Genomic DNA, 13,743 nt, shown 5'->3' with positions numbered 1-13,743 from the left:
TTTGATGTTATCACCGGTTCCAACTTTTCAGCGGAGACCCTTCTCTATCACTTTTTGACCCTCAAGAACACTCTGCCACCCCCAAGAAGGTAATATTTCGATCTCAACTTGCATTACATTACTGTGTCTAAAATATTTTTCTCTGAGCATTCTGGCTAGTAAAGATTGAGGTTGTTTGACTATTCTCCAACACGATTTTGCCAATAGAGCTAGGTTCTAAGCTCCTAAATCTTTAAACCCCAAACCACCTTCTTTCTTAGCTCCCATCATAGTATCCCAGCTAACTCAAGTCATTTTTCGTTCTGAACCCTTTTAACCTCACCAAAATTGAGCTAAAATACTGTGAATCTCTTTAATAAGAGTATCTGGGAGCTTGAACCAACATAACGAATAAATAGGCACTGCTTCTCCCACTGCCTTGATAAGTACATGTCTTCCAACTGATGATAAAAGACGTCTTTTTTACCCTTGTACTTTCTTGCTAACTTTCTCTTTAATCAGCCCAAAAGTAGTCTTTTTAGAGCGTTGGACAACAAAAGGTAGCCCCAGATACTTGTCTTGAACTCATATGTGTCTAATATGCAGCTGGTTAGCAAGAGAGATTCGGATATCAGCAAGAGTGTTATTACTGGAAAAGATAGCTGATTTATCTAAATTAATTTTTTGACCGCTAAACTTCTCATAAGACTCTAGAAGTTCCAAAATATGATCACAAGATCAAGGGTTAGCCTTGTAAAAGAGTATAGAGTCGTTAGCAAATAAAAAATGATTAACAATAGGACTTCTTCGATTGATCTGAATACCTTGAATGAGACTGTTTTGCTCTGTCTTGTGTAGCAAAAAGGATAATCCTTCTGCACAAAATAGAAATAGATATGGAGATAGAGGGTCACCTTATCGGATGCCTCTATTTGGCTTTAAAAAGCCAAAGGATTGACCTTCCACAACAACAGAGTAAGAAACTGTAGTCACCACCTCACAAACCCAGTCAATCCATTTAGAATGAAAGCCCAACTTATCCACCATAAACCATAAGAAATGCCATTCAACTCTATCATATGCCTTACTCATATCTACTTTAATAGCCATCTCAGTCTCCAAGCTTTTCTTCTTGTTTTTTAAGTAATGCATACATTCATGGGCTATAAGGATATTATCAGAAATTAGCCTTCCCTTTAAAAAAATACTTTGATTAGGGCTAATTAATTTGTTCATAATATCTTGTAGCCTATGAACCAAGACTTTAGAAATAATCTTGTAAACGCTGATAGGTCTCACCTGAGTCATATTATTGGCATTTGAGACTTTTGGAATCAAGCAAATATGGGTATGGTTGAAACTCTTAAGAATTCTTCCACTAATAAAAAAAACTCCTGACTACCCGAGTGACATCTTCTCCCACAATATTCCAGTAGAATTGAAAAAATTTGGCTGTAAATCCGTCTTCTCCTAGTGCACTTTGTGGGTGAAGGCTAAATGTTGTCCGCTTAATTTCCTCCCTCGACACCGGCCTTAATAAGCTTCTATTCATAGAGTTCGTCACTTTAGGCAAAAAATCTTCAAACATCAGGTTCGGATCAGAAGTTTCTGAAACAGAGAAAATCCTCTTAAAATACTCTTCAGCCACTAAAGCAATCCCATCATGAGTAGTAGCTACTCCACCATCAGTCCTCTCTAGTCTCCAGATTTTATTATTCCGGTTTCTAGATTGAAAACATCGATGGAAGAATTTAGTATTTCTGTCACCTGCTTGTAGCCACTTAATACGAGATTTTTCTCTACAATAACTTTCTTCTTTATCGTAAGCCGACTCAATTTTCCTCTCTAGCTCGTCAATCACTTCCCCGCCATTAACTCCTGCTTCCCGTAGCACTTCAATTTCTCTCAAAAGATCTTCAATTTCTTTTCTTGAGTTCGACTTGCATTGCTGCTACCACTGCACTAGTTTATGCCTACAGATTTTTAGTTTTTGTACCAAAATAAATATAGCCGAGCCCTCTACTTACGTCCTCCAAGTCCTTGTAATAATATCTCTAACGTCCACTTGACTACACTATCTCTCTTAAAATTTAAACCTCCTTTTAGACTTCTCCATAATTGGATTAGTGTCTAAAAGGAGGGGGCATGGTCAAAGCCATTGTCAGAGAGTCTATGAACTGTTGCCGAAGGATAAAAATTCAGCCACTCTTCTTTTGCCAACCCCCTGTCAATGCGTTCTTTGATAAGCTCTTGACCCCTTTCTTCTATTTGTCCATGTAAATGGTCTCCCAACCATACCCAAATCAACGAGTGGATTTTCATCAATAAAGTCAATAAACGCAGCAATAGAGGAAGGAGGTTTGTCTCTACCTCCCTCATTTTCTTGTTGGTTTACAATGGCGTTAAAATCACCTATCACCACTACCTCCTCTTGCATCTGGTTGATTATAGAAGAAAGCTCATTGAACTGTAACAGCCTAGTTTATTCTAGGCTACTCAAGTGCACACCAACTAACACCCATATCTTATTAATTGCTAAATCTGTAACTTTTGCTGTAATGAAGTAGACCTCTTTTCGAATCACTTCCACTTCCGGTCCTTCCCTCCAAGCTAGTGCCAAACCTCCAGCGGTACCATTCGAATTCACCAAACTCCATTCATTAAAGCCACAACCTCCTATCTTCCTCTCAACCTGTCGAAATTGATTCTTAGTTTCACAAATGAACACAATTTTGGGGGAATGGGATCAGCAGATCCCTTTCAAGTTCTGGATTGTCAGGGGTCTCCCCAAACTCCGACAATTCCAGCTCAGGACCTTCATATCTATTTGGTGCCAATTGAAGGCTGGCACCCTCCACCATCATTCCAATGGTCTCTTCCTTGTTAGGACAGAATTTCTTCGCATCTCCTCCCATATCTTCCTCAGAGGCTCTCTTTTTTTATCCTGATTCTGGCTGATTTTTTCCAAAATTCTGTCTGGCCAATTTTTTAATTGAAGGCAATTTACCTGGCCCTCTTATCTTTACTTCTACATCTTGATTTTTCGACCGCATGACATCTTCAACAACAGCCACTTCTTTTTGAGTTTTCATACCAGGATTTGTAATAGAAAGGTTTGTTACTTCTGCATTCACATTGTTCTCTGTCTTTTCATTCTCCATATTTGGCACTGAGTTATCTATCTTTTTAGAATTCTGCCCTTCCATATTCAATTTCGAAAAGCTGTCTAAAAAGCAAGTTGGGAGTGGTTTTTTTCTTGGAGTTAAGTAGTTTTCAGAGGTCTTATTTGTTGTTTCTTCTGAGCTTCTCTCCTTTAGCGTCACTCTAGTCCCAACCTGGTCTGCCTTCACCCATTCACCTATAACATTTTATTTTGTAATCTCCTGCAGTGAGTCTTCTATAAAAAAAATTACACGTTTTAACTTCATGTCCAACGTGCGCATAATAAGTGCATACAGTACCTATTCACTCATACCGCGCTCCGATTTCAATAGTTTTATTATTCGGGCCAATGATATTGAAACTATCTTTCTCCAAATTATCTCCAAAAATCATCACCTTTTCCTTCATAATTCTGGATTACTTCCCTTTCATGTCAAAGAAACCCACATCCATCACTTCACCAATGTTTTTCCCAATCATCCTACCAATCTCAATGGTTTTGTAGCTTTCTGGCAAACTCCAAAATTGGGTCCAAACTGAAAAGTCAGAAATTCGAATCTCCTCTTCATTCTCCTCTTTTGTCCATCATTAAACATGGAGGATAAAATCTTTAAAAAGCCAAGGGGATCCTCTTTCTATTCTTTTTACATCTAACTCTTTATCAAAGAAGAACTGAAAATGGTTACCTCATTTTTCTACAGTTCTGAATCCGTCAGGGTGGCACCATATTGCTCTGAGAGCACTGTTTACAGTACCTTTGAAAAAGGGCTTATCAGCAAATAGCTTGCCGAGTAAACTATTGTTGCAGGCATGTACTCCAAAGGCAATGTCTTCCTTTCTCAAGTGGATTGCACTTCCATTATTTCTACCCTCTTCTTTGGACTTTCTCCCATGTCTTCTGTTGTCATCTGCCATGAGGATCAGCCCGCCAAAAGGTTGTTTGAAATTCAGGTTAAAAGATTATGAGTGGTTACCGTAACGTTGAGGAGCAGTGTTGATGGCAGAGACCAAACTCTATTAAAGGTAAAAACCCTAGCAGAGCACTAAAGAACCCTATTGGGCACTTATTCTAATCAATCACTGACTCTCTTGATCGTTACTAATTAATTAGTTGAAGTTATCAGTAATGTGTTATAGAAATTAAATATCATTGTAAAGTATAAAAATTTTCTCTCAAACTATTGTACAGTTTTTGTTATTAGTTAAAAGTGTAATAGCCTTAATTTAAACTTGATTGTTAATCTATGTTAATTGTAAAAGGCTATTTTTTTTTTCAAAGGCAATAATATTTCATTAATAGAAATAGAAAGAAGCTAGTGTCCACATTACAATAACTTAAGAAAGCAAAAGGGGATCTCCCAAAAGACATCTGAACAGATCAAAGTGTGAAATCAAAAGGAAAAAATGAATATTAGTAATAAGAACTAAGAAGGAGAGTGACGCAGAAGATCTTGCAGTTCCTGGTATAGCTTCCTCTCCGATGCTACTACTTCTGTTGGGCTGCGGCGTTTGCCCTCGTCAAAGATCCAGCTATTCCGTTTCTTTTAGATCATCCAAAGAGTTATAGCAATCTGTTGAGCAACGATTTACCTCTTATTCTACCGTGCTCTTGAATTGCTGTCAACCACCATGAGTTGAATTCGAGGACATCTGAACTAGGTAAGCAACAATTGAATTGAGATTGTCCCCATTGAATTTCTCTGCATTTGATCAAGCAATGAAGCTGGGCTTCTTCTGCTTCATGACAATAAGGACAAATTTCACTAGTAGATAAAAATCAGTGATGGAGAAGAGAGGAGACTGATAGACGTTCATGACAAGCTTTCCAGAGAAAGATTTGTATTTTGTGGGGGACTGAGAGCTACCACAGGGATGTCCATAGGCCTCTCAGGCACAGAGTTGGAGGACAAAACTCTAAGGGCTCATGAAAAAAGTTGTAAGCCATCAGGTAGCCTGCAGCAACATTATAAGTGTTTGATCTGTGCAAGGCCCATTTAATTTTGTCTCTATCTCCTTCAATCGGTACTAACAAAATTCTGCTACCAATGTCTTCGGTAAAAATATGTTGAATCATATTTATATTTCACTGGCCATTTGAAGTAATCAGATCATTAACCAAGAAAATTGTTGGATTTGTAGCTTGATGAGCTAATTGTTGAGGGACAAAGAAATGATAGGGAGGAGGAAGCCACGGGTTTTCAAAAATTTTGATTTCTAAGCCTGTACCAATGCTCCAGGAGAGCCCATTCTCAATCACTTTGTGTCCCTCTAACAAGCTGTGCCACCTCCGTGAAGGTGTGTTTTCAACTTCGGCTTTTAATGCATTACAATATGGATAATACTTTCCTTTTAGAACTCTAAATAGGAGTGAATTTGGTTGTGTTGTTATTCACCAAAACTGCTTCTCCAGTAAGGTTAGATTCTGAGCCCTAAGGTCCTTGATCCCAAGTCCCCCTTCCTTTTAGGTCTGGTCATGGTATTCCAGCTGATCCATACCATTTTTCTCTCTATACCTCTCTGTCTCCACCAGAATTGAGAGAGTATACTATGAATTTTTGAGATGAGTGCATTAGGGAGCTTAAAATAGAAAAGTGTATATATAGGGATTGCTTCTCCTACTGCCTTGAGTAGAATATGTCAACCTCCCGCTGACAGTAGCTTTCCTTTCCAGCCTAGAATTTGCTTGCTGATCTTCTCCTTAACGAGGCTGAAGGTAGCTTTTGTAGATTTATTAACAATAGAAAGAAGGCCAAAATATTTGTCTGTAGCCCCAATGTGGTTAATATTTAATACCGCTGTCCATTAATTTCTGAATAAATTCGGAGTATTACGACTAAAAAAGACTGAGAATTTGTTGAGATTTACTTTTTGTCTGCTAAAATCCTCGTATGTATGTAAGACTTCTAAAATATTCTCGCTCGAGTCCGTAAAAGCTTTGTAAAATAGGATTAAATCATCCACAAACAATAGATTATTGACTCTGGAGCATTTTCTTGACATTTGAATACTTTAAATTAGATTATTTTATTCTGCCTTGTGTAGCAAGAAGGAGAAACTAAAAATTTATACTAAACCTTTATTAATTATTACATTCCTATCTATTATATTTTTTATATAATTATTTAATCATATTTGTTATTTTTATTTTAAATAACTATTTATGTGATTAATATAAAAATAGATAATTAATACGTAATTAAATAGATATATAAAACTATTTTAGAAATACGGTATATCAATACTAAATTTATTGTTTTAATCCTTGGCCAAACAAAGTGGAGAAAGCTAAATAATTTTTGCATTTTCGACGGAATTTTCCTTTGAAACCAAATTGTTGATTCCATTTCTCTTTTGAAATACATTCTAGTTACTCTCATTGTAATAATAATTGGTATATCCTGTGATATTCTTTATGGGAGCATGCTATCATGTGATGAGAATGAGATTCCATCCCTCCAATCTGATCCACACTATCCCCCAATTTTCATCACTCCTTTCGGTCTTTATATATATGATCATTGAAATAAACATTTTATTGAACTGCTAAATAATTGAAAGCATATAATTAAGCCAATCTTAGTAATATACATCATCAAGAGGTTCATGTGTAAGAAGGAGTAGTGAAACTCATTCACCAAATCCCTTAGCTTCTTGTTCCACTTATCAAAGAATGAATCTATTCTCCCTACATACAAAAATTGAGATTTGGAATTATTATTATTATTATTATTATTATTATTACAATAATAGAAGTGAGAGTAGCATGCATGCTATAATTAAATTAAAAAATTGTTCAAATAACTCACGAAATTATCTCGGCCAGATGTGCATGCAGGTCTTCTTGGGGGAAGCTGCTGATGTGGCGTTCTCTGTAAAAAATTATTCGTCACACACACTAAAAATTTAATTATTTTATATATATATATATATATATATATATATATATATATTATTTTATATATTTTTATTAAATTAATTAACTATCAAAATAATGAAATTTTTTATCTGTGTATGTGTGTGTGAAAAGAGGGTTACTACTATATATATTTAGAAAAAATAAATCAACAACATCAAATTATTTTTATGAAAAATTAAGTTTGTCCAAAACATGCAATAATTGACTGACACTTTGTAGCTGTGATGTTCTTCTAACAAGAATAATTAACAAGCAGAGGACAAATAAATCATGATTTATTTTTGTAAACTCTAAATCATGAATTGTTATATATTATAAAACTAAAACAAAAAGTTTACCTGTAGTTTTGGTCGAAGGGTCTCTACGGCTGCTGTATTTTGTTGATTATTCACTCCAGCTCCTTGCTGTTCAGATACAAACAAATTATAATTATTACAAAAAAAAAAAATTACATATGATCTTTATAATAACTATTAACATCTTACTATTTTTATTTATTACTTCAATTAAAATAAATATAAATATATAGACTATATAGTACCTTGCATAATGCCCAGTCTGCTGAATCAAAGAATGCCCTTTCATGATCCTTTTATATAAACACAAAAAAATAAAAAATATATTAAAATATAAAAAAAAATTGGTATGAAAAGTATGGTATCTAGAATGGGCTTACTCTGGATATCAAAGGCTTCTTCTTTGGAACAAGCCCACCATACTTCTTTCCTCCCGTAGGTGACTGATATTATTATATATTTTTTTTATTTTTAATTATTGAAATAAACAAAAAATTACAGTGAGGTTAAATTTTCACATTATAGTTAGAAAAACTAACAGATGCTCACTAGTTACTTTTAATTGTAGGGTCATATTTCTCACCAACCACCAAACAAATTTGTCTTCAATGAGGAATTTTTTTTATTCAATTATAAATTAACTGTGTTATGCATTTAAATTTTCAATTATAATGAATTGAAATTTAAATCCAATATAAAAATAAAAAATAAAACAAAAATATTTATTACGAACAAATAAATTAATTATTTGACCAACTTAAACTGGTTATAAAACAAAGACTTCTAATTACATATTTAATTCAACTAATTAATAAGACTAGGCCTTGATATAATGGTAATTTTTCCTTACACAAAAAATTGGCTACATAAACAACCCAACATAACAACCAAATAGACTTCATGGGATGCTTAATTGCTTCATTTGACTATAATTCTATGTCCAACCTAACCGAAACCTAACTCAAAAGAAGTCTTAAAGGATAAAAAAGGATAAACCCAATTGAGTGGATAATAATTGAATAAAGAGAGGGATTGAGAGAATATTCGAGAAGACATTAATTTCATTCCCTTTTTTTATTTTTTTTCAAAAAAAGATGAATCAGTGTTAGCCATGGGAACCTCATGTTTCGAAGGAAAAGATGTTCGTCACATGAATTGCTTGACAGCCCAACGACCATTTAGGCTTTGTTTTTTTTTTTTTTTAAGGAATTTTGTAAAAAATATCGTCACATGGATCCCTTATTAAAATCTTGTAACCGACAATTTTATTTTGTACTCCAAAAAATATCTTCACGCTAGATTAAATTGATCTCCCTCAATTTCATGTGTATTTTTAAAAATAATAGAAGACACTCATTTTTATATATTTTTTATTTTCCACGTATATAAAAAGTGAAGAAGAAAAGTACATAGCGGATAGTATTCTATGTTGATTTCCCAGTTTGTTGTGAAATTAGACATCCAATGAAAACTCGAAACAATGCAACTTATACCAAAATGATTCACACAACTAAAGTACATGGTACCATAACCATGATGGAAAAAAATATAGTACCATACGAGTACAACAATGTAACGATATACCCAATAAGAGATTGACACGTGGACTCATGTCATTCAATCACATATAGACACCTAGATTTTGGTGTCCCATTTCATTCCCCACTCCTTTGCTAAAATTATTGGGGACTTGTTATTATGATTTATGACCCCTTTGCAAATTATATGCATTTTGCAATGCCACGTTTATATCATATATACAAACATAAATCATCATCATTTTAGTAAAATAATGTTGTGCAATATTGCTATTTACTGAAATGCCAACTACTAATTAACCACAAATACACTCTCTAAATATGTAGATAGAAGAAAATTTGGAACGAAGGAAAGATTTTTTTTAATAAAAAAATTTGTATAAAAATTAGTAGTTATTGAGTAGTTGGCTTTGGCTATGTAAAATTGAGTAAACTTAAATAGCATTTGTAAATGTTGTGAATTGTGATTAATATTTAATAGTTCTCATTTAATTTGAAAAAAAAATTATTGTCAGCAGCATGAAATTCAAATATAATTAAGAATTTCCTATTTCTAAATATAGTATACTATTTTTAATCCAAAATATCTAAATACAATATAATTTTCTTGAAAATATATTAAATTAAAGAAAGAAGAAGAAGAAGTAAATGTTGGGAAAGTTAGGTAAGGTTACCTCAACTTCTGCCGCAGCAAAATAGTCTTCTCTATTGCAATCTGCCATATCTCCTTTTACCTGTTCAACAAAACCAATTAATTCATCATCACACCATAAATAATTAATATTAATAATAAAACTAATGCTTCAACATTAATCCATGAAATGCAATTAACCGAAGAAAATTGAGTGCAAATTGTTGAAGACTATTATTATCGACTTAACAAGAAAAAAAAAAGAAGGAGAAACAGAGGAAAAAGAAAACTCAAAGGAAGAAAGAAAGAAATTAAAGAAGAGATATAGATCAAAACTCACTCGCTCTAACAATGAAGCAAAGAATAATTGTTGCTGCAAAGTAAATGGTTAATGGGCATACCCAAATAAATAGGACAAGTGAAAAGTGAAAAAACACACACAAAAGATAAAAAGGTAGAAAAAAGAATAGGCATAAAGGGGAAAGGAAAATAACAAAAGAAAAGAGAATAGGCATAAAGGGAACCATATTTGAGACATAATTACCTTGTGATAAGAGCAAGGAAGAAGGAGAAAAGAAAAAGAAAAAAAAAATAAAAGACAATAAGGTAACTAAAACTTTAGAAGATAGAGGAGTTTGAGTGAGAGGGTTAGATAAGAATCTGCATCCACAACACATGCCAAGATATCACATTTATATGGCAAGAGTGGGGAGCCTAACAAAGAAGGATTTAAATAAATAAATAAATAAATAAGCATTTAAATTCGAATCCTATATATCAAGGATCCAATCCCATGACACTTTTCATGATGATGATATGGTGGCGGTTTTGTAATGGCTACTTACCATATAATTCTCTCTTAATTTGGATTTTTCTTTTCTCTTAATATTCCACTAAAGTAGGAAAGGGACAATAAATTATGACCAGATTCCATAAAACTATTATTCTAGTGTTATTATTTTAAGGGAAAAAAATGAAAGAAAAATCAAAGGTGGAAAATAAAGAAGTGGTAAGAGGTGTTTTGCTATTGGATGATGTAGTTTGAGACGTTAGGGTATCACAATCAATTGGTCCATCTAATAGACTCATACCCCCTATTGTACAATTTTCTCACGTGCCAATCATGCACACTACCGACACCCTCCAACCCTATGCATTGCTTCCTATATATATTCTACATTTATAAATATTGATTAATGATATTTATATATTTATTGTGTTCTTCAATATTCAAATCTTTGGTTATCATGTGCAAAATGATAATTCACAAATATCTTTGGATTTTGTCGTTTATTTTTAAGGTGTGTTTTCGAGTTTAAGATTTAAGATTTATAAAGATTTTGAGGAGGATGGAAAGATTTTGAAAAATTTACTTTTCAAAAATTTTATAATTTAGAGGATAATGATTTTAAATTTTTTTATTTCTAATATAATTTTTCAAGTTCCCAAATTAAGAGATTTTTATCGGATTTTAATTACTAAATAAATCTTACATATTTAGTTGTAGAGTATCTATGATTTGTCATGGTCAAAATTCATTATTTGGTTTTCCAACAATGTAGCAAGTGCAATAACTAATCTTTTTGTCATCAATAGTCTATTTAGAGGCAAATGACTTGCCATATAAAAAATAATAAAATATTATTTGCATATTAAATATGAGATATGTCAAATTTTATGGACAATTGACATAAATAAATTGTTACACCTTTAAAATTACGTAATTATATTGTTTTCAAAATAAAGACACAAATATATTGTTTTATATATCTATATAAATTGCTATTGACAATAGCAGTTTACTGGCAGTAACGATTTATGTATACATAGAATCCGCTGCTATCAACCATAAATTACGTGCAAATGTGGCAACACAGAAACTGCTAGAGCCTGTCGCGGTTTCTATTTGTTTGGGGTTGGTCATAAATCGCTACTGACAGTAACGATTTATATAGATATATAAAACAATGTATTTATGTCTTCATTTTGGAAACAATGTAATTACATAATTTTAAAGGTGTAATAATTTATTTATATAAATTGTCCAATTTTATCTATATCTCTAATTAAAGTGTGAATTTCACTCAAAATAAATCTGGGTTTAAGAACAATTTGGATTAAAATTATTTATAAAATAATTAACAATAATTGATTAAATCATGATCATGGGCGCACACTTTTTTTTGGTAAGGGTCTTTTCATTCTTTAACTACTACTAAAAAAGCTTTATTGAACCTCATCTTAAATCAGGGGTGTTAAATTTACTTAAAAAGAAATATTTTATGTATATTTTTAATTTTAAATAAAAAATAATTGTAACAATCGAGAAAAAATATATAATTATTTTTTATATTATAAAAAGAAAAATATATAAGAAATATGTATAAAAATTTATACAAATTAATTCTCATTTAAAAATATGTTACCATTTTCTTTTTCCTTTAATGGCTTATTTCGTAAAGAGATTAAGTATTAGGTTTATTTGTGTCTGAAAACAAATATTATGAGAAAAAATAAATATGGAATTTTTTATTATAAAATAAAAAAATTATTTATTTTTCGGAAAGAATTATTGAGACTTTATTTTTGGAATCCAATTTTTTGTTTTGGCATTTTGGATAAGGTCGTCGTAGCTCCGATGAACCTTGTTATTTTAATAGGGTTCGGTGTATCTCCAGTGAACTTCAAGTATTATATATATGAAGTTTATTGAATTCTCCGGCGAACTTTGAGCCGAATCCTCCATAAATATTCAGGTTGGTTCAAAATGAAACTCAATATTAATAGTTCATTCTTTTCTTTGATATTGATCTTTTAATTTGCTCTCTATAATGTCTGAAATTCTATTGTTATCCATTCGTTATGTATGATAAAGAAGGTTCTATCGTGTTTAGATCTGGTCAACCAGTAATTGCATACGTGGCACCTGAAGTCATCAGTCTAACAGCGTTGAAGAATTTGATATTACATTCCATTGGCCAACAACACACGAAAAGAATGAAAAATTTTACTACATATATCCGTCCGAAGTAGAAAACATTTTATTTTACAAAAAGAATATTATATATTATAGTTGTGATTGTTATTTTTGTGTTATTTTTATTAGAGTTTAGGATTTAAGAATATTTTGTATTTTTTGAATTAGGTATCGGTTACGCGATGATGAGGACATATGTCTTATAAAGGTGTGGCACAACTGTTGGACAAATATCCATCTGTTAGAATTATTTGTTTTTCTAGTTGAGTTCAGTGGACGAGGATCATCTGCAGATACTGTTGACGATTATCCTTTAAGTGAAGCAGTCAGAAGAAATATTAGAAGGGCGATGGTTGAACTAAATATGCCACCTGAAGGTAGACAAGAGGGGTCAAATGTTGAATATTCTAATGATGATACGATGCAATCTTATGTTGAAAGTCATAAGGGTTCTGTTATCAGGGACCCGATGATGGATCCCTATCAAGTTAATCCCGATGACGGTGAAAATGTTGAGGCTGAACCAACGGAATTTCCTTATGAAGGTGAGAAAGAGGAAGAGATGAACTACTACGGTGACCTACAAATCGCAGTGACACAGCCTGCCATTTCTCGATCATATGACCGGTCGGATCACTTTTTCACCTTAAATCTCAAAGCAATGACTTTAGATTGTTTATTTAGTTATGGAGGCCGTGATAAAAATCCCACAAATGAGTTTGAGATTGGACAACAGTTTAAAAATAAGGAGGAAGTCATCTTGGCAGTTAAGACATACAACATTAGAAGGGCTGTGGAGTGTAAAATATTAAAGAGTGACCAGTTAAAGTACCATATACAATGTACCCAGTTTGGTCTGATTGTCGATGGAACATACATATATCTTATTGCCGAAAGCAGGAAAAATGGGAGGTGAAAAGATACAACGGTCCTTGCACTTGCATGCAAACATCGGTGGGCCAAGACCATCGAAGGTTAGATTCGAAGGTGATTGTGCAGCACATATTCACAATAGTCAAAACAAATCCAACCACCAGCATAAGGGTTCTGCAAGAAGGCATGGAGAATCACTTCGGTTATAAAGCATCCTACAGAAAAATTTGGCTTGCAAAGCAGAAAGTCATTTTAGGATATACAGAGACTAAGAAGAGTCATACAACGATCCTCCTCATTAGTTATTCGCTGTGCGGATGTACTTACCTCGTATAATTCAATACATTGTCTTTAGTTATGTATGCTTAATG

The 13,743-nt window shown here is 32.7% G+C and overlaps 1 protein-coding gene across 2 annotated transcripts; it reads right to left on the bottom strand.

Moving 5' to 3' along the window:
• Nucleotides 1-6,622: 6,622 nt before the first annotated feature.
• On the bottom strand, nt 6,623-10,338 carry LOC112796365 (uncharacterized). Of its 2 annotated transcripts, XM_025838788.3 has the most exons (8): nt 10,067-10,320; nt 9,863-9,895; nt 9,566-9,625; nt 7,734-7,796; nt 7,599-7,646; nt 7,396-7,461; nt 6,948-7,010; nt 6,623-6,826 (listed from the first exon to the last, which is right to left on the bottom strand). In XM_025838788.3, the coding sequence occupies exons 3-8, from the start codon at nt 9,611-9,613 to the stop codon at nt 6,818-6,820; spliced, it is 297 nt and encodes a 98-aa protein (XP_025694573.1). In that variant the 5' UTR covers nt 9,614-9,625; nt 9,863-9,895; nt 10,067-10,320; the 3' UTR covers nt 6,623-6,817. The 2 variants fall into 2 exon arrangements, with proteins under 2 accessions (XP_025694573.1, XP_025694572.1); XM_025838787.3 differs by lacking the exon at nt 9,863-9,895 and having other exon boundaries at nt 10,067-10,338.
• Nucleotides 10,339-13,743: the final 3,405 nt, after the last annotated feature.

Source organism: Arachis hypogaea, chromosome 4 (assembly GCF_003086295.3).
Source record: "Arachis hypogaea cultivar Tifrunner chromosome 4, arahy.Tifrunner.gnm2.J5K5, whole genome shotgun sequence".
Classification (NCBI taxonomy): domain Eukaryota; kingdom Viridiplantae; phylum Streptophyta; class Magnoliopsida; order Fabales; family Fabaceae; genus Arachis; species Arachis hypogaea.
This window is presented reverse-complemented; position numbering and strand designations above follow the sequence as displayed.